Source organism: Nipponia nippon, unplaced genomic scaffold (genome assembly GCF_047370975.1).
Source record: "Nipponia nippon isolate SJK-2023a ecotype South Korea unplaced genomic scaffold, ASM4737097v1 scaffold_18, whole genome shotgun sequence".
NCBI lineage: Eukaryota > Metazoa > Chordata > Aves > Pelecaniformes > Threskiornithidae > Nipponia > Nipponia nippon.
Window position 1 is genome coordinate 3363703 of NW_028262334.1, and position 21758 is coordinate 3385460.

General features: G+C 47.5%; 1 protein-coding gene across 2 annotated transcripts; it reads left to right on the forward strand.

The window, feature by feature from the left end:
- The first annotated feature begins 46 nt into the window (after positions 1–46).
- MORN3 (MORN repeat containing 3) lies at positions 47–21734 on the forward strand. 2 transcript variants are annotated; one of them, XM_087754849.1, is made up of 9 exons: positions 47–234; positions 1163–1263; positions 8468–8598; positions 9963–10049; positions 11861–12016; positions 12714–12871; positions 15002–15161; positions 17815–17999; positions 21255–21734. In XM_087754849.1, exons 5-9 carry the CDS (start codon positions 11872–11874, stop codon positions 21393–21395), a joined length of 789 nt encoding a protein of 262 aa, XP_087610975.1. In that variant the 5' UTR covers positions 47–234; positions 1163–1263; positions 8468–8598; positions 9963–10049; positions 11861–11871; the 3' UTR covers positions 21396–21734. The 2 variants fall into 2 exon arrangements, with proteins under 2 accessions (XP_087610975.1, XP_087610976.1); XM_087754850.1 differs by lacking the exon at positions 21255–21734 and adding an exon at positions 20516–20813.
- Positions 21735–21758: the final 24 nt, after the last annotated feature.

The following is a 21758-nucleotide window of genomic DNA, read 5'->3' on the forward strand; positions in this document are numbered from 1 at the left end:
CGGCGCGCGCCAGGCCCCGCCCCGCCCCGTCCCCCGCCCGCCTGAGGCGAGGGCTCCCCGCGGCCGCCGCCGCCCTCCCGGCCCCGGTTCCCTGCGCCTCTCCCGGGTGCCTTCGTGCTGTGGCAGAGCCTGAGGCGCTCCGTGGGGCCGCGGGGGGAAGTAGAACCCCCGTATGGCGCTGGCGGAGCCGCCGTGCCGCGGGGACGGCCCCCTCAGAGGGACGTGCTCCCTGAGGTGAGCGCACACCTGGGCTGAGGCGGCCCAGCCGAGCGTCCGCCTGGGGCCAGGGCGCAGCGGGTCGTTAATATCAGGAAGAGAAAATGACGAGACGATTCCTGATCTTTTTTATTGTTACAATAACCCCATTGGCGGCAGGACAGGCAAACTGGGAGCGGGGCCTGGTGGCCTCTGGGCTGTACAAGCGCACTAGCGCGCAGCCCTGCTCCAGGGAGCTGGCGGTGGCACAGCACGAGGGGCAGGGTGTGATGCACAGGAGGTGCGAAGGCTGTGAACCCCACGTTGGTACCGCACTTCTTGGAGGGTGGGTTGCTGTAAAAGGGTGGAAATAGGCAAAGTGAAAGAAAAAGGAAGGGAAAGGTAGCAATTAAAAAAAAAGGCACGGGGCGGGGTGTGAAGCCAAAGTAAAAACTTTAGTGCAGTGCTGTCTTTTCACAGAGTATCTGTAGGACCCCGTTTCCTTAGATTCGGCACAAACAACTGAAAACATTTGGTGTAGAGACCCTCCTCAGTGTGCTTGCTGTCCCTGGTCCTTTTCTAGGCTTATAACTAGTGCTGTCTGCCTGTTTTATTCCCTTTTTGTATGTTCCTGTCATACATGTGTGGGTAGACACCTGAAGTGCAGTCAATGACCTGCTGCGTGCCTCTCTGCTTGGTTTCCAAAGAAACCTGCTCAGGACTTGCGGTGGTTGGGGATTTCTGCTGATTGAACAGCCACCAACCACAGGGACGCTGCATTGTCCCTTCAGCTTCTCCAGTGAGGTCCATGATTGTCCAGAGATCAGATACATGTGTTGTGGCAAGCCTCAATAATCTTGAAGTAATGAACTAATAAATGTCACAGGAATTTGTTATGTCTGTATTAAATTTTCACCAGATTCTAGCATTTGTCCACAATCCTGTGTAACGGGACCTTATGTTACAGGAAGCCTGCAGGATTTTGGATTACAGAGAAAGAATCGCATCTTGGATCACAGCTCTGATTCTGCGCTGGATACGTGCTGAAACTTTCCAGTTCACCACAAGGTTGGAGTACTCCCTACTAGCAAAATTATTTTCCCTTCTCACATGAAAATAAGCCCTCCACCTTTGCAGTTACTCTGTCGTCTCAGCTCAGTTTATCACAGAGCCACTCCTAAGATGTAACTGTAGATGGTCAGTTTAAGAGCAGGTGGTTCTGTGGATGTCCCCTTATTTCCTTTAAGTAAAAACATTTAAGTAAAGACACTTCAACATCTGTAGGACTGCTTGTGTCAATCCTAATATTCAAGAAGAGGTACTTATAGAATACATCGTAAATTGTAAATAACCCTGAAAACTATTCATTTCACTCCTGAGATATAAGTCTCAACAGAAGAAAGCTCTTAATATCACTCATGGATATTTGCCCTGGGCTGTAGTTCTACAGCCTGATGACATGTTCGTTAGGGCTATGGTCTGTGTTTCTGCGAGCATTGTGCGTTCAAAGGCAGGCAATGTTGTGCATTTCCCAGTTGGAGCCATGCTGGCCCCGGAGCTCTCCTGGAACAGCCTCGCACGGAGGGATCACCAGCCCTTTATTCAAAGCTTTTCTACCTCTTCCCTACACCTCTTGAGAAGGAACAATTCTTATGCATGTTGAGGCTGTGTATAATTTTAACCTCAAAAGATTTCTTTCACGGTCTAAAAGACTAAGACATGCTAATTATTAATATTCATTCAAGAGGTCTGTATTTTCTTTAAAACAGAAAACACGAAAGAATTTCATTAAACACAAATAATGTGAGTGTAGCACAGCTGGCCGTACAACTGGTTCAAACAGTATTTAATGTTGTGCCATTACAAAAGATTTCAGAATCGCCTGTAATCTCTTTCCACCTCCTGGGAGACGATGCCCGTTTGTATAATCTCATTATTTCAATCACATCTTTGTGAATAAAACCAAAGCAAGGTAGGATAACAGTGATTTTTTTTTAACTAGAGAATTTGGGTTTTATAGTGTATATAATTTTACTTGCTAAGAATAGAAACTGCAGATTTTAATTAGATCTGTCAATTTTAAAAGGACTCAAATTTCTAAATTAGGAGTTGTAAAATTAAAAAATCACATAATACATATCACAGTCTTATTGTCCTGAGTGACTGAAGTTTCCATATCCACATTCTCGACATTGGTTTTATTTGACTATCAACTTCTCTTTTCAGGCTTTTTGCAATTTTTATTTCTACAGCTAAAACATGCTCCAAAACCAGATTTCTTGAAGGAAGAGACTCAAAAATCTTTATAGACGTTCATCCATTTAACTTTGTACTGAGTTTTCAAATTGGTGGTCTCCTTAATACGGATTCTGCAAAAAATAAGAGGGTGTACACTAATCCAGAAAGCCTCCCCAGCGATACCTGTGGAAAATTGTAGACCCAAGTCAGATCTTCCCGCTCCCTGGGAAGGATTAATCCTGGATTAAGGATTTAGAGAGGGAATTTTAAGAGCCCAGAAGGGCCCTGTCAGCTTCCCACCCCTGGGCCCCGGGCGGTGAGAGGGGCTCTGTGCAGCTGGCGCTCCTGGCTTCCTGCACCTCGCCTATCCTGTCCTGCACTAGGAGCAGGTTCTGCAGCTCAGCTGGAGCGCGGGGTAAATTCCTCCGAGCGCATACCCTGGGATGGGGCTGTCACAGCCCTGTGTTATTTTCTGGAGCCTGGCTTATTTCAGGAGAGCCTCCGTTCTTTCTGCATATCTTTCCTTGCAGCTGCTAAACAAACCACATATGCTCTTCAGTCAACAGCTAATTAACCCAGTCATGTACAGTTTTCATATTCAATGTCCAGGATGCTTCCCTACCTGCGGTAGCAAACAGAGCCTGGGCACTTGCCCTGTCTGGCTGCATCCCCATCCCTCCCTCTGCTCCCACAGCTTAGATGAGATTTTGATTCAGTTTATCATTTTACAGAGGCAAGAAATGCTACTGTGCAGGTTTGAGTAATGAGAGGCTTCTTAAAAGAGGGTTTGTGGCTTCCTTGAAGTAGGTGCCTTAAACGCAACTTATCCAAAAAGTTAAAATGTACAGAAAGACACCAGTGCCTTCATGCAACAGCACCGCGCTGTCTTACCGGTGTTACCTGGGCCAAGAGCGTTGCACGGGCTCTTCCTTCTTCATCTGCTTTTGAGCATGACGGTCAGTTGGTCTTCTCCATCCTGCGCCCGAGCAGAAGGCTGGCCTGGAGGAGGGCTCCTTCCCTGTTTCCCAGCATCGTTGTAGCACTCTGGATTTCTGGAGCAGACAGCTGCTCTAGATTTAAGACTATAAAAGAATATCTTCCACTTGTGTCAACACATGATGAATGGTGCCTTTTTTTTTGAATTTGAATATCTCAAGAACATTTTTTTAGGTATCTTGCAGATCTAACCTTCCAGCTTTTGAATGGCTGGCTTTTGCTGCCAGAGATGATCTAAGGCCTTTGCACAGCAAATCTACAAATACGAAATCTCTGTTTTGCCTTTACCTTAATTAATCCCCAATTCATCAACCATTCACTGCCAGAAAACGTATCAAAGAAATTGAGTTAATAAATCAAGTTAAGGATCACAGCAAAATTGTGACTGTTTGTTCTTTTGGTGTTAAATTTTGTTCAAGTACATGTAGTTATATATATACAGTCACACGTGAGCACCTTTCCTTCGCCCTCCAGACTATTGCTGAACACAGATTCCATTCATTCTTTTCTCTTATGATAATTGAGGCTGTTTCCTTAGATGCTTTTCCTCTGTCCTAGAAATACCAATTCTTTCCAACACAGTGCAAACTGGAAAGAACAAAATATAAATGTGGGTACGTCCCTATTCTAACATCAGGAGACAATAAGCCATGATAAATAAAACACTTGGTACATGGTTCAACTGGAAATTGGTACTGCAGATTCATCTTGTAATCTGGATTAATTCCTCAGTTAAGGACTTGAAGTGAGGCATTAGCTCAAGTATGGCCAAATTTATCTGCCTCCATCTTCCTACTGTGATCTGCCTGTTTTAAAACAATATTGAGGGTCCCGCAAAGCACTCTACAGTTATGCAAAATGATTCTCAGCTTTGGGTAACTTCACTAATTAACACAACCCTACCTTTGAGCAGTCTTGTTGTAGGTAGTTAAGTAGAGAACTGGCTGTAAATCTGTGGCAAAAGATACTCATGGGGAGAGGGTAACTCATAAGCATCAGCTTCAACAACTTCAACGTTTCACTTGCGTGAATATGTAAGTGCTTGAACATTTCAGATAACGCCTGGTTCTTACTTTAGGTTGTTTTGATGTAAAACCAACATGGTTTTTATCTTGAGAGAGCTGCTCCCAGCAAAAAGGAGGGAAGAGTTTTAAAGAAATGCTTTCCTGCAAGGCCGCCTCTTAAGCAAAAGTCAACCAGTGAAGTTCACATCTCAAACCTTTCACTTCACTCCCTCCTAAATGCTGCTAATAATAATTCTTAAAAACAGAGCGGTGGAGAAGCTCCTCCAGTGCTGCACCCACTCTGTGCTCATCCGGCTAAACCTGACACAGGCTTGGTTGGAGTCCAAGACCCTCCCACCGCTTCCTGTGGCTTTTCTTTTGAATGTAGCAGCAATAAAACACACATCTGAGCATCCTACTTCCACAGTATGTTGTTGTCACATTCTTCACCTTTAAAGAATTCCAACATATGCTTCTCTAAATATTTTTTTCTCTATTTATTCTACAAAGTTCCCAGAATAGACTTAAATTATTGATTCTGACAGTTTTCAGTTGGTTTGGGCATTTCACTTGGGTGATTCCCCAAGCTTTGTGAGAGCAAACTCAGCTCGGAGCAGCTGTCTCCTTTCATTGCGAAAATGATCGGTTTCAGATGAAGAATACCGAGGTCCTTTGGGTTTATTTAATAAAAAAAAAGAAAATCTTACTCTTTAAACTGAAAAAAATTAAGGCATATCATATGCCATGGGACCTTGCTCCACAAATGGCGTGTTTCTGGGCATTTTCCCCACGCATCCTCCCCTTGCTTGGTTTGCTCTTCGGTGTGTCCAAACTGGAAGAAAGTGGAGAGCTAAAGGTCCATTGCAACGAATTGTATTGGCAGTATAATGGGCTGAATTAAAGGATAATTTAAACTGACTGATTTAACAGCTTCCTTTTAGTCTTAATAAATGTAAGGTTTAATCAAATGCCAGACAACTGAAGCAACAATGGTACGAACAGCAACACAAGTGAAGCCCCATCACTCCCCGGTGGAGGAGGCTTTGCTGGTGCTCCTCGACGGCAGTGACCAATGTCTGTGAAAGTAAAACAAGAAACCAATTTAAAAAAATAAAACAACCAAGAAGGAGATTTGGGGCTAAATTTTGGCTGGAAAGGCCAGAACAAGGGGAATTGCATCAAGGGAAAACCAAGTTTTCCTCCTAGCCCATGGTAACCTGGCTTTTCACCCGACTTTTCATAGTGGCCTCAGTGTTGTGCCTTGAAACGACTGCTCTTGGGAGAGAAAGAGGATTTGGTTAGGGCATTTCTGGGTCAGTTTGGGTTTATATCTCACACTTTGGCTGAATTATATATTCTACATATCTGACAACCTTTACAAAAATTCTCCACACTTCTTCCTTATTAACGGGGTTCCTTCTCTCATAATGGAATGACATTTTTTAAGTCACATTTCAGTTCAGTAAGTCAAAAAAACTTTCTGATAAAGCTGCAAATATTGCCAGCTTCTTTTCAAGATGGTCTAATTTCACCTTTTTTTTGTGAGAAGAGTACACTTACATTTATCTGCTCTGTACCCTTGGAGTACCAAAAGGTACAGAATGATAATAACAAGTGACAAAATAATTTAGTATAATTCAGATGTTTGTACCTGGACTAAGAAAACTGTAGATGGGAATCACGCACGGCCTCTTCCCAAATAAATGGCTCTGCATGTATTTGGGAAGAGGCCATGGTGGGGCCAGGAGGGTCTGCGTGGGCAGCCGGTGCTGATAACCCTCTCTGGGACCACGGAGGTAAAATAACAAATGCACAGAGACCGGGAGCAGAAGGATTTAAGATAAGCGACCCAGAAACGGAGGCATCACCAAGTCTTTCCCTCCATCGCATCTAGATATAGAGGTTTTCACAGAGGCAGTTTTCGGTCCCAATTTGTGAATTTTAATTTATTGCTTAATTATTTTAACCCTTTTAAGGTCTTTATTGCATCTAAAATGGTTCCAAATATATATTGAGTTTCAAATATGTATATAACTTCTGGTTAGCAAAAGCTGTGGTTAGGTGATAGCTAGTTTGGATTTGCAATTCAAAAACCTTGGACAGCCTGTGCTGTTTAAAAACAAGTTAAATTGTCTGGATTAGCTAATTATTTTAATTGACAAATTCTCAGTTAAGTGCAGTGCAATATAGGGGCTGAAATATTCAAAATAATGAATACTTTTCCAGAAGGGGCTATTTCTGGTTTTAATTTAAGGCTTTATTTTTTGGGCTGCAGTAAGCATTTTTTCTTCTCCCTCAGGGGTTTCTCTCATTCCCTCCGCAAACCCCTGTCCCCCACTCCAGCCCTGTACAACTGGCCACAGTAAAACACAGGAACAATTGTCTTCGCAATTCTTAGGCTCTGCCCAGAATCAGAACGCGTTTACATGAACGAGTGTGAATAAATCCTTCCTGAACATCTTAATCTCATTTTTAATAACAGGAAATATTTTCTCTTCCATAAGTATTTCCTAACCTGGTGAACTTCCATAGTTTTCTGTCTTGTTTTCCTGCTTAAAGAAGAGTCTGTAAGATCCACCTCTCCTGGCTCCCTGGATTTAGGGAGATGCAGAGCCACCCAGCTGCGTTGGCACATCCCCTGCAGCCAGGGAGGTTTTTTTAATAATAATACTAATAATGCTAATAATACTAATAATACTAATAATACTAATAATACTAATAATAAAAAACAATAATAAACTTAAAATATAAATATATTTATATTTATTATAATAATATAATTAAATAAATTAAGTCTATTTAAAAATAATATTTAAGAATTAGTTTAATAATTAGTTTAGCTGGCACCTGCTCACCGGCAGCCACCATCCTCCCAATTCATCTAATCCAGCACCAGAAACTCCATGTTTGTATTTTCCCACGGCATGGATCTCCCTCCATCGTTTCCACATCTGTTGGATGTGGAGCACCATTTCCCTCCCTCCAGCTCATTTTCCTTCTCCATCTGATTTCCCAGGGAGCGGCGTTGCCTTCTCCTGCTCAGTGACACTCACGCGTGTCATGGGAAATGAAGCATTGGCCTTCAGTTGTGCTCACACTTGGAATAAGTGTAAGGTGGAGGGTTTTTTCCTCCCCTGCCCATACTGACTGCAGCAGAGACAGTCCTGGGTGAAACAACCTTACGGTTTCACCATTCGCTATATTGCCTGTTACTCACTGTTACTCACCATCAAACCTTAAAGAACCTTCCCCACAGTCAAAAATTGCACATTACCCCGATAGTCACCATCCCCTCCCGCGCACCCTCTGCCCTACCCGAGCATGGACACAGCGTTTAAGCTGCCTTCAATGCTGCCAACATTGAAGATGGCAGACGAACACACACAGGGAAGACTGAGCTGTATCTCACCTCTGCAGAGGTGGGCGCTTTGTTTCAACCCAAGGTTCCCCACCTACCTTGAAATTTATATCATTCAGCCTGCAGTGTTCTGCACAAAAAACATGGTAAAAGGATGAGAATAAACAAATGTGTTTGGCTCATGGGATTGATACGAGAACTTTGTTTTTATGCTTGAAATGTGCATGGTTAAGTACCCGTTAGGGAAGATTATTACAGACGCCCACAAGGCCATAATGGCAATCCCTGCTCGCCATGGCTGTGGAATAAATGTAATGGATGAGGGAATTAGTGTCAGGTTTATTCAGATTTCTCTTTTAAGACCTCTGATGTGCATTTTCAGGGGGTTTCTCCTTTTTCTTCTGACATTTGCAAGGCTGATTTATTTGTTACCCATCGGTACTGTAATCAGTGCTTTCATTTCCAGCCTTCTGCTGCTGTGCATATAAAAAAACCAACCAGAGGTGAAACACTCATTGCTTATCAGCATTTTATATTCTGCTGGATAATCCTTAACTCAAAGACATGTAGCTCCACAAAGTGGTGTGTGCTCGGCGGCTCTGGCTCCATCCCTCGTGCTCACTGTGGGGCATGCAGGGTCAGCCCATGTCCTACCAGCATCTCTCTCTGCCCGCAGCTGCTCGGTCCTCCGGCTCTCCCGCTGTTCTCCCGGCCGCGCTCCCGTGACCCTTCGCGCAGGAGTTTGGCAGAGTTGCTATGACGACCCCGCCAATGCAGCCGGCGGCACCCAGCCAGCACCGAGCGCAGGTTGGTGTCCGTGGGGTGGCTCTCGGGGTGGGGGGCAGCAGGAGAGCGTGGGCCAAACTTGAGGGTCCTTTGCAAACCGAGCGCGTGGGCTTTCCCCATCGTCCGCTCCCATCGCTGCTCTGGCACCCTGGTCTCGCTGGGGAGGAGCAGCAAAAGGCGCTCCAAGCCTCCCGCTCAGAGACACCACCATGGGGGCAAGGAAGGACGGGGGGGCGGCTCAGCTGCTCCAGAGGGTGCTGGCAAAGGGACCCCAGCACAGGGCAGCACCGTGGGGCGGGGGTCAATGCAAGGGGTGAACTCACCCAGGGCATCCTCAGGGCTGGGTGACGGTCAGGCAGGGTGCTTCTGCACAGGCAGAGAGGTCACACAGCGGGATGCAGTGCGGTGGCAGGCAGGGTGCTGCCAGGGACAGCTAGCAGCCCCTTCTCTGCAGCTGGGTGTATTTTTCACTGTGCTCTTCATTAAGATGTAAGACTGAAAAAAAGTGTAGTTGTAGCTAAATTGCATTGCTCTGAAGTCCAGTGAAGGGCCAGGGGAAAAAACTGGGCTTCCTGTAGGGCTGTGCAAACTAAAGCTGCATTTTACCAGAGACCTGACAAAGCTCCGAAGTGAGAGCACAGAGCAGCGTCTGGAGGAGGACGCGGGACTCTGTAAGATCCTCATCCCCAAGCACAGTAGCAGAGACGCATGGGAGCAGCAGCCTCTAGCCGTCAGCGCCAAGAGCTGCAGCCGCTGTTGGGAGACTGCAGCCAGAGTGGCTCTGCACTATCTGCCTCTTGCTGCCAGCCTCCCTACACCCTTGTAGTAGGTGGCTAAAAACATCAAAGATGGCGAATACCAACTACATTAACACTTACGTAAACCTGGCACCACTGTCGTAAATTTGGAAGGGAATTCAGGAAACAAAGGTGGCTCCCAGCAGCCTGCGTTACCCTGGTTGCTCCGCATGGCCTGTGCCTCGGAGGGCATGGCAAGAAAACAGTGGGGTGCTGGGGCTGCCCCCACAGCTGGGAATTGGCCCTGGGGTTTTTAAATCCCAAGTTTTGAGCTAAAGAAGTGGTCAGGTGCGGTAATGGGATGGTGATGCTGCCATGTGGCGGGGGCAGTGAGGAGACCTCCCTTCACAGCCATGAGCTGCTCGGAGGTCATGGCCAGTGTTGGGGTGGGTGCACATAGCTGTAGCTCGGCTCTTCTGCTCCCCCAGCAAGGGGAGGACAGATGTGAGCCAGCAATGTGTGGCTCTATGTCCCACAAACCCCCAGCCCTTGGCAAATGTTAGCAAGAGCCCCCCTTCCAGGGGCTGTGGCACCCAAAGGTGAGGGAGGAACTTAGCAGCTGTTGTGTATCTTGTATTTGCATTGCAGAAAAAACATCGTCTGCAGCGGGCTGTGACACCATCATACCAAGGGACAGATCCTGCCCTCCATGTCCTCAAAGCAAGGTGCTCCCAGGTGGGTGGCATGGGTAGGGGACTCCAGCTGGGGTGGCCAAATCCTCCTCTGCCATCACAGGCAACCCTGACCCCAAAATATCTGCTTTGCAACATAGTGGTCTTCGCCTTCCCCCCTCTCCTTGAGGTTGGTGGAGGAGGTACCTGCGTTCAACAGCTGAAGGAGGAGTGACCAGCCAGGAACCCATACTCTGGCCCCTCTCCTATTGCCACAGCCTGGCAGGAACCCGTACGCCTCCCCGGGTGCGAGCTCACAATGCAGTGCCTGGGCGGGTCCCCCAGCCCTGCCTGTGCTGCCCTGGCCCTGCCTGCACTCCCCCAGCCCTGCCCGTGTCCCCCCAGCCCCACGGTAAGGAGCCACGTGGGGCATGCACTACACAACACAGCTGTGTTTGGGGGAGGAAGGCTCATCATGGACTCAGAAATACTTTTTTTTAGCAATGATATCCCCCAAGTAGCTGTTGAATGGCCATTTCCCACAGCTACATGGAGAACTGAGGATGAATGCTAGCTATATTTTCTTACATATAATTTCTAGCTTTTATTCCCTAGCAATGACCTGAAGCACTGTCCTTTCCCCTCTCCTCCAAGCTTTCCCCCATGCCAGGCTCCCCAGCACATGCGATGCAGCAGGAATGGAAGCTCTGCTCACACCCGAGAAGGGAGAGGTGCAGAAAAATCACTAGATATGGCTCAGTCCAGCGAATCAGGACAGAAGGGGGAGCCCAGGAGACAAAATCGGAGAGCATCCCACGCTGCTGGGCTCCAGCCAAGCTCTGGATGTTGATGGCATTCAGAGAAACTTGTTTTTGTTTCTACAGCCACCTCTTGGTGTTTATTTACGGTTTATAGGAGATCACTCTCACCTCTGAGTCCGTGCCAGCATTCCCACTGCACTGAACTGCAAGCTGTTCCACTGGCAATGTCCAGAAATCACCACCGCACCATGCTCTGCTGTTGTCCTCTCTGTATTGAGGGGCCAAAACAGCCTCTTCTCCCATCTCCTCCCCCACGCTGATCCTTTCCCTCCAGACCTCTGAGACCCGAATCACCCCCCCTGCCGTGCCCGTCATCCCCTGCCTGCTGTTCATGCTTTAAAACCCATGTCACTTCAGAAGCCACCTCTTTGGCAGCTTGCTTGACTGACGAGCGCTTGTCCTGCCCGGGGCAAGTCCACAGCCTCCTGGTAGACAGAAATATTGTGGTTTCGACCCTTTTTAACCAGACACCTGCAGGACTGATATTTTTAGCAGTAAAGGAGCCTGAGCTACCTTACTGCTGGGTGTATGAAGTGTCCCAGCTCCTGGTGGGCCCCAGGGACACTGGCCAACTCTCTGACCCGCTCCATCTTGTGAATGTTTTCCAATGTCCTGAGATATTTCCTAGCAAACAAATACTTTTCTAATTTGCTTAAACGACTGCTCCTGCCTCACACAGAGCTGGCAGCCGAGCGGCTGTGGGAAGGAGCCCGGCAGGGTTTCGGCTGTATGGAGAAGGGGCTGCCTTTCCCTGTGCTTCCCAAGACCTCTGGCAGGCGCAGAGACCGATGCCCACCACAGACCCAACCTGCTGAGACTTATTTACAGGTCAGGCTATGCTGTGAGCCTGTTTTCAGATAGTGCTGGTTTGTACTTCAGTATTTTTACATACCTTCTGTTTGTTATAGCTCTATTTTACCCCTCCAAAGCCAGACATCAATTACTGACTCGGGTGCATATTAAGACATAGCTCACAAATAGACTGTTCTGCCTGTACCTGCCTTAGTAATTTCTCTCTAATTTATTGCCGACAATCATTTGTTTTCCTCTCCAGCCACGAACAATATGCCTATTGTAAAATACCCGAGGGCTACAGAGCCTCTCTGGCGTGAATGGGACGGGAAAGCACAGAAATGTGGATTAAGACACACAGTCTATGCTGTAAATGGGGATCAGTACACCGGAGAATGGCTGGACAACTTGAAACATGGTAAGACAGATCATTTTGAGAAAAAGTACCAATTAGATGTCTTTACAAAAGTTCCTAGGGGAAGTGAGCCGTCTGCGGTTGTATATGCTCCTGGAAGACCATTCATTCATATATGACTCTCTCTATATATATATCTTTGATATATGACATGCAAAAATGTACTCAGAAATATTTCTAATAGGTAACTTGAAGAGCTTTTGCATGCACTCAGGGGCAATTACCCGAAATATCTAGATAATAGATGTTTAAAAATCCTCTGCAAACAGAGCAAACTGCAGTCAGCTCCACACGCCAGAATGTGCCCTGGCTGCACAGTCTCTGGAGCTCTCTCGGCTCCTGACTTGGCTTCAGGAATATTAATTTATCGTCGAGTCGTGGCAGGTGCTGCAGGAGATAGAGCAGGGGAAGGAGACCCTGACTGAGCCCTGAGCAGCCAGAGCAGGACAGGCTTGTTTACAAGCAGTAAACTGAGGTTTGGAAAGATTTAAGTGCATTCAGCAAAGGCCACACAGGAAGCTCCTGATCAAGATTAACGATGCATCCGACTCGGGAAGCTAAACTGAATCCCAGACATAAACCTGACTCAGTGCAGGCAGCGCCGCCTTGCCTGGGATGGAGCTGTAGGAAGACAGCCCTGTAATCCCTTCTCCTAACAACCGTGATGGTCTCCCTGTCATTCCTCTTGTTTGTTAAACAGGTAAAGGCATCCAGGTATGGAAACGCACCGGAGCTATTTATAGCGGTGACTGGAAGTTTGGGAAGCGGGATGGTTATGGCTCATACAGCATTCCTGACCCCGTAACCAAGGAATACAAGAAGGTGTATACAGGCTGGTGGAAAAACGACCGAAAATGCGTAAGTGAGATTTCCTGCGCCTGCCATTAACGAGACAGTGTTCACCAAAACATGGGGAAGAGTTGGGTGCACACATGCAAAAAGATCACTTAAAATACTGATTTTTCAAATACTGAGCTGCATTGAAGGGTTTTGGGGAAATGAATATGTGGAACAAGAAAATGAAAGCAGGAGCAAAAGCTCTGGTATTTAAGCCCTCTCTCCCTGCCCTCCCCAGCCTCACTGCTCCTGGCGTTACTCGCTTCTCCACATCACATCCACATCAGGAGCTGCACTGTGTTTCCACAGCCAGCAACAGGGAAGCAGCAGCATGACTCTGGGCAGAAGCTACAGGAACAAACCTTCCTGCAGGCTTGGGCTCTCTTTAAATATTAGTCTGAACCTGCAGAAAGCCCAGGAAGCTTCAAGAGTAAAATCCATCATTCATAAAAAGCCAAGCGTGGCCAAGAATGCCCTGTCGCCCGCCGTCTCCCCTCTGGAGACAGACCCATCCCACCCATCCCACCCATCCACTGGTCACCGGGCTACAGCCCTGACCTCCCACCAGCTGCCACAGAGCAGCGATCGCTGCTTGGACTCACCTGCAGCTCGGCCAAGCGGGATGAGAGGTTTTGTATCTCATGTCTTAATCCTCCCCGCTCATCCCTTTCATTCCTCTTGTCCTTGAAGCAGTCAGAGGAACCTGTATTATAAGCATTGCAGGAAAATGTACCTTCTTCTGGGAGTTTTACAGCATATTAGACAAATAACATGAGTTCTTTTGGAAATTAAGCCTGTCACATAAATCACTGGTTTTTCTAAAGGGAACATAATGAGGAAGTCATCTGGTAAAAATGACTGCAATCTCATGTGCAAAATCCTTGTAGGAACATTTTCTGATCTGCCAATGGAAGCCTTGTGTTCGCCTTTGTGTCTGCTCTTAAATTAAATTAATAGCCTCTTATGCTTCTAATTGGTGTGCAGCTCTATGGCTCCAGTCGCTTGGAGGGAGCTTCCCCTCCTGTTCTTTGAGGATATATTTTGCATGATTGAGCTTTGGTGAAAGATTTATAATGGCATCCAAATATCACTAGGGTTGTTTTTTTCTTCTACAAAAACCTCCCCTTTACATCCATGCAGTTTGATAAAATTAATGCTCAGAAAAATCAGTTATTTCCAGAACCGATTTTATTTTTTGTTCAGAGATAAATTAACGCTTTATTCCTATGGGAAAACTCATTGGTAGTATGTAAATATTTCTTACTGGTATCACTCCCTGGTATAGGGAGCACCTCTGGATTTCTCTTCATGGCAAACAAACATGTAAGACAAACACCTCCTGGGGTCCCCAGCTTGCACACACCCAGTGGTCTTAATTCAGAGCTTCACCAACCAAACCTGCCAGCAGCATCGAGCCTGAGGAGAGAAAGCAAAGAGCAGCGACTGCTCAACGTCAGAGCTCGCCTGCCCCGCCAGGGTGACGCCTGCCGCCCTGGGAGCCTGGCCCGGCGCCCAGCTGTGGGGAGGCACGTGTGGCATCGCTGCCTGTGCCTGCCCGTCTCACCGCAGGTAGCCTTCAGGGCTGCCTTTAGTTTCTTGTGAAGGAGGAAGGAAGCAAGGCAAGGGTCTGTTTAAGACATTACCTCTTTGGGGGTATGGATGGAGGAGAAAGCAAAACCATTGCCATGGTTAGCATCACTTAGAGACCTTTGGTCTGCCCAGGGGCAAGGGAAGGAGTTGCCCAGCCTGGGACACGCTGGGCTGTAGGAAGCCTCTTCAGGATTGAAAGGCATAAAATCCCCACATTGAGAGACAGGTCTTTTTTATGCTGCATATCCACAGGCAGGTTTATATACTAGTAAAACCCGCTTTTAGCTAAATATTAGCAGTGATCCTGCCAATGATAACACACTGAGATACAAACCTGAGATTTTGTTGTGGGAATAAAATCATTTGCCAGAAAAAAATATCCCATACCATCACCTCTCGTTTCCTTCAACACAAGAATGGCCGCTGAGCTGGGCTGCCAGCAGCCATGTCTAAGAGTACTAAGCAAAGGAGTGGTGTACCAAGAAAGTAATATCCCAAAATTGAACACTGACGCCTTTTGATACAGAGGCTCCTAACGGCCATCTCTGTGCTGCCTTCCAGGGCTACGGGGTGACGTTTTACCCCAGCGACGAGTGCTACGAGGGCGAGTGGAGCGGTGGGCTGCGGAGTGGCTGGGGACGGATGTACTACCGGGATGGATCCATCTACGAGGGGCAGTGGCTGGTGGATCGGCCCAGCGGGCAGGGGATGCTGCGGCTGCGTAAGTACCGGCCACCTGCCCCCTTCAAGAGATTTGGTGTCGTGCTGCTCTCCAGGTGCCTCTGCCATCCAGATTTCTGGATGCTACATCGCATCTCCTGCTGCAGCCTTGCGTCAGGGTTGCGGCTGCTCCCCTGTGTCGTCCCTCCCATCCTGGTTTGGGGCTGGAGGCAGCACAGGCTGAGCAAGGGCCGGCGTTGCGCTGCTCAAGCCCACACGCATGAAAGCTTATTTTTGCTGTGATTTACATTTAAATGACTGGGATGGTTAGGGTTAGAGATAATATACTGTTGGGTCAGAGAAGAGCAAATCTCTCTTTTCAAGCCAGGCACTTTGCCAAACATACTTTCTAACTGCTGCATACCAAAGAGGAGTCCAGTTTCCAGCACAGAAAAAAGAAAAAGAGAGAAGTTTTCTTTTTGAGTTCACTCCATCCCCTCTCTTCCGACACTGGCTCACATTGAGTGAACACAGGGGTTTCATTAGTACACAATCCCTTCCCAGAAATAACACCAAGCACATCACAGATTGGGAATGTTGGGGGCAATCTTAGCATAAAAATAGAAATTTGGAAAATTTTTTCCCCTTATTTTGCTTGGAGTTTAACACATTTTTCCCTGAAGTCAAGAATCCCAATCCTTTGCAATACAAGGCACTGTGTTCCAGGAACATTTGAAGAAATATTATCTCCATATTATTATTCATCTATTCTATTTTTTTTGCTTGAAAGTGATCTGAAGGCTAGTAATTAGCTAAGCAAAGCAGCTAGGAGGAACGAGCATGACCTTCGCTGCACATCACGTGCACAACTGCGCTCTCTCTGCTGACTGTAAAGTCACTTTGGACTGGTGGCTCATCCGGATGAAATCAGCACCCGCTTCCAGGGGTAACTCCTTCCACTGATCTGCTTCGCTCCCGTCAAAGTCACCCTCAGCATTATAAACTGACGGCCCCTCGGGGCTGAGCTGTGGCTGATGCACCATTTCAGAGCCTGGTTGCCTCCAGTGTAGCCTGCAACCGATTGTGAGCTGGATTCCTTTTGGTTAAAATTAGCCAGAGCAATTATTTCATACCCACAAGCTTAATGTATTCAGCTCAGCCGCTGGAAGCGTGCCCATGTGCCGGCAGCTTTGCGAGGGTGAAAGAAAAGGAGTTCTTCAGTGGAGGTCACGATGAGCTGCAGCTCAAGATTAAATTGCTTGTAGTGGCAGTGCGCCCAGCGAGGGCGAGCTTGGCTGGGAGCACCGCGATCATTTGCCGCCTCTGCTACAGCCCGTTGCCGAATGGCTTTTAAACCAGAGCATTGCACGTCTGCAGAGGAGATCTCGGCTGTGAGCAACGCAGCCTCCGAGATGCTCTGGGAGGATAGCGGATGGGAGCAGCTGGGTGCTGCGGTGCAGCCAGGGCATTCAATGGCCCCTCCATCACAGCTGGGTCTGTGATTTCAGTGATTTCTGAGTTGTCGGTGGCTGGAGAACAGAAGCCGAGCTGCACCCACCAGTGGGCAGGGCAGGTCGGTGCTGCAGATAAGCACACCACCAGATGCAAGCTGAAGATAACCACCACCACAGCTCCAACCTGTAAACCAGACCGTGCTTGAATAGCCCAGCAGCAACGCTCTCCAGAAGCATTTTTGGTTTTTCCCTCTTGCCTTACAATGTTCCGGCAATCACCAGCTACCTCTGCGGCACTGTGCTGGGTGCCCTGGTATTTCAGCCACCTCTTGCCACGAAGAATGGCAGAGTTCAGCTGAGACCCAAAGATATTCCTGCTAAGTAACTTGGTCAGAAATCCCTGTGGTTTTTGGCTTAGAAACACTGTATCTGGGAAAAGGGGACAGCAGAGGACTCCCCTAGCGAGAGCAGGGTGGCCAGGATGTATACCAGCCCCAGCATCACCGTGGATATGATGCCCCTTCTCAACCAGCGTCCCTGGACAAGGCTGCTCTCTTCCCGTGGCAGCTCTGCTTTCCCTGGTGGTGATGGATGGATGGATGGATTCCTGGAGAGCAGCACAGAGACAAAAAAACCTCTCTCAACTTGCAGAGAGTTGAGAAAATGCCAAGAGATGCAGTACAGCTGGAAAAACAGTCTGTAACCGATTGCCTGAACTGTTCAGACACTCACAGCAATTCTTGCTCTGTAATTCATTGAGGAAAAACATCAGTACAAGTATTATTTGAAATCAAGATTATTTTGACTGGACAACAATCAGACAGTGCTGCTGTTCCTTGCCCAGACAAGCAAACTTCTTCAAGCCAGAGATCCTGCATGATTCGTTGCAGTGACAAATCCAAAACTTCTGTCCTATAACTTTACATGTTGTGAAGAGTGACTCAGCGACTAGCCTGAACTCACTCGCTCCACATATCAGCAAAAAATGAATATCACTGGGAGAAGAACAAAGCAGGTGAATGCAATTCTTGTTCCAAGCAGGCAAACATGGGCTTCTTCCGCAGCCTTTTCTCCCTCTGCGGCACAGCAAACAGAGCACCACGAAAGCAGAACGACACACCATGCCTCAGCCCCCTTGAAATTACTAAGAGGATCCAGATGATTTCCTCTTCTGTCGTTTTGCTGCGTTGATTGGTTTCGTTTGTAGCCCCTTAATGAAATGGTGCAAATTTAATGGTCTGTTCATGTATTTAATTGCAGCTAATGAAAATCGGTACGAAGGAGGTTGGAAAGATGGAAGGAAGCATGGCCCAGGGAAGTTTTTCTACTTGGATAAGGGACAGTTGTTTGAAGGTATCTGGGCAGCAGATATACCAAAATGCGGAACTCTGATTGACTTTGGCAGAGACGAAGCTCCTGCCCCTACCCAGTATCCAATCCCAAAGGTAATTGCTTGGAAATTTCATTTTTGCTAGTGATGCTTGCATTCATCGGCGCTCGGGGCAGCTCTCCAGGTAGCATTTCACTCCTCAAGTGATTCCCCCCATGGAGCTTCCAAGCTCACGGGGCGTATGCTCAGAGTCTTTTGGCCAGCAGTGTCCTAAACGGCCCCACAGGGACAAACGGCCCATCCAGCCACCACTGGAGCCTCCTAATCACCTACATCTGAAAAAATGCAGTTATCGTGCACCAAAACTGCTTAGAGACCTGAAGCAGCACAAAGGAAACGGGGACAATAGAGGCAGAGACAATAGTGGGATTTGCGTCAAAACCACATGATTTCACCAAGCCAAGCTGCTAAAGCTGACTAGGCCTTACCGAAACCTGAGCAGCTGCAGCACTGATATCAGCTATTTCCTCTACCTGGGCACCCCGAGTCAGGGCCTCGTCCGTGTCCAGCAGCCCTGCAGGCAGAGGGGTGCGCGTAGCTTCCCCGAGGCGGGCAGATGGGTGTCTGAGAGCTGACGTGCTCTGCTTCCCTTTTCCCTTGACTGACACAGGCTGCGGAGGAAGAGCCAGTCCCTGTCCTTGTCCCTGTCCCTGTCCCCATCACCAAGACTCAGCGAGATGCACGATGGGGCATGTGGACACCCCAGGCCATCAGCCTGGCAGCTGCCGGGTCCTTGCATGTCACTTTGGTGGGGGAGCTGGAGGACGGGAGAGCTTGTCCCCCGCTCCGCGCCCTCGGAGAAGGACAGGGCACAGGGAGCAGTGGGGAACAAACGTGGCTCCAAGTGACACAGCCGGCCAAAAGAGCCTCAGCTTGAATTCCCGTGATCGGCATGCCACACATGAAATACAAAGGCATCGCATTTCTAAGGGAGGGTTACTGCCTGATATGGGCGGGGAAGCTCCCCTTTGCTTAAAGCCAAGCAGAACTGCACTGGGTAACCAGAGCACACAACTTTATTCCAGTAATGCAGGGAATAGCACGGCCCCCTGGCAGGTAAATCTACCTGCCTTGCTCCTCTGCTCCAGGGACAAGGTTGTTGCAAACGATATTGGGCACATGGAGCTACCAAAGCTCACAGCTGTTACATCTTTGCTTCCCTTGTTTTTTCAAATCTGGTTTCTATAGCAAGGGCCCTTTGAGCACAAGCGTTTTTGACAAGTCAGTTAATCCTGTAAGTACTAGGCACACCCACGGCAGTGCAAAATAACAAACACCAAATACTCACCAGGGAAAAACAATCTCGATTTCGCAAAAAGAGTGAAAGGAGCAGTACTTCTGTAGCCAAAAATATTTACCTCACAAGGTTTGTCAAAGGTCACCTGAGAACAGCCTCCTCAACCACCCAGCCCAGCAGCCTGGGATGAACTGCCATTTCGGTAAGGCAGGATGTTTAAGCCTGGCTGTTTATTTAACTCCCTGAAGACCGAGTTATGACCCAATTTTATTCTGCTCTATGAGCAAAAAGCATCAACTTTCACTGCCGTTATTGTGGTTTCCATTGGAAGAGATTTATTGATCTCAGAATATGAAGGAAGGAACAGATAAAGGGAGAAAAATTGACTTCAGATTTTCATAAACCATTTGTCAAAGCACTGTCGCAAGCAGCTGTTAGAGAAAAGTAGATGACGGGTGAGTGTTAGAAACTGCCAAAACCAGAGATGGACTAAATAGTCAGCTTTTGCTTGGCAAGAGGCTGACAGTGAGGATCTGAGCTTCTGCACGGGAGAAGCATCCCTGTGTGTCTTCATTAGCAGGCAAAAGGAATAAGCGGTGGGGATGCACAGGACAGAAAACGGCTGAAAACTAGTGAGCGATTGTTACACGCTTTGAAGGAATCCAGTATGTAGATGATGGGGTTGCATCAAGGCAGAATTTGAACATAACTGCAGAGACGGGGAAAGACACAACATGGTGGACTTGGGGTATTTGCTGTTATAATCACTGAAGCCAAGGCTTCAGAAAGCGTAACAAAATAAATGAGAAAAAGACTGGACATCTTCTGCCTGGAAGAACACCAAACACATGAACGCCCCAGAAAGCATCGGGACATAAAGCAGGTCAGAGTGAGACGACAAATTCCTGGCAGGGCTCAGGCGCTTCCCTCTCAAGAATCTGCATCCAGTGGCACGCAGGTTACGTGACTCCAGACTCCTGCTTTCGTGTGACCTTTGATGCTCGCTTGGGTGACTCTGCAATTACTCACCTTTTAAAACTATAGGTGAGACCCAACAGGCTACACACCAAAGCCAGTGTTGTCTAAGACTGTGTTTTGTTAAAGGAGAATCAGCCCACTCCACGCACAGTGAAGGACGTGAAGCGATGTTCAACATGCTGATAAAATTAGGGAAGTGTAGCAGTACTTCTGACACAGTAATTGAGAGGCTGCAATATAAGCTAAAGTCCTGAGACGTGGGAGATTCTCCGTTAATGCTCAAGTAATCAAGATCTAGAAAACCTTAAGCTTCTTCAATTACACTGCGTAACTGATTTGTATTCTTTTTTATTTAGATTGAACTAGCTGATCCAGATGGTGTTTTAGCAGAGGCCCAGGCGATGTTTGATGACAGCCAAAATTAATAACCGGATGCTGAAGAAAAAAAAAAAAAAAAAAAAAAAAGATGCAAGATAAGAACACGATCCTGGGTTACTTATTCATTTGAGTCTCAAATCCACACTGGTGTATCGTGTCATGGTCTGCCTCGCTTTTCCCCCAAGGCTGCTTCGCTGTGCAGGTGGCTTTGCTCAGAAGCCTCCTCCCACCCCCTGTTCTTTTGGAAAAGAAAGGAAAAGAAGAAGAAGAAGAAGAAGAAGAAGAAGAAGAAGAAGAAGAAGAAGAAGAAGAAGAAGAAGAAGAAGAAGAAGAAGAAGAAGAAGAAAAAAAGAACCACAAGCAGCAAAACGCGGGAAGAGAGGCAGACTGACTCTTTGCCCAGCTCCTCTGACTTATTCCTCCTGTAGAGAAATAGCACTCCTGTTGGTTTCAAGGTCTTTCACATTGCCTTAGAGAAGCAGCAGGTTTACCATTATATGCTATAAAAGCAAAGCCCTAGAAAAGTACAGTCAAATCATTGTCCCCTCCCACTCCCCCCAAACTTAGCCCAATCCATACCTGTGACCCAAGATGGCTTTTGAAGTTACAACAGATCATGTTTCAATTAACGTTTTTATTAATGCAACTCTACTTGCTCTCTCTCTGCATGTTCCGTAACGTGACGCTGGTTCTGCTCCCTCACCCCCGGAAATGCAGAGCACCAGATCTCACCCCAGCTCTGCTCCGTGGCCAGCGCACACGCCGGACCGCTGGCACTCAACGGCACTGCACCGGCTGCTGTGTCTCCACCCGATGCAAGGACCACACAGCAGCAACGCAAAGCTGCGGTGCTTCTGATCCGCGAGGCGCTGCTGAGCGTCACCCACAAGACCGAAGGAAGGCAGCACTGCAGCTGGTTGGTGAAAAGCAAACTGTGGGAGAGTGGGTCATCAGTTCACCCCATTAATACCGTGCTTCCTCCCTCGACTCTTCCTGTTTTTTAGGCTGAAGGATAACCTACTTTTCTATTTAAGCACTCAGAGAGAATAACAGCAATACAACATGCTCAGTCCCAAGATTTAAGCAGTGCTGACAGGAGGAAAAGCATGTCAACTACATTATCTTTAAGCATAGCCTTCACGTAGCCTGCGTGAACAGGAAATCTTATCTTCGTATTATGACTGAAATGAGTAACGGAATACATTTAAGAGATCCTCAGAA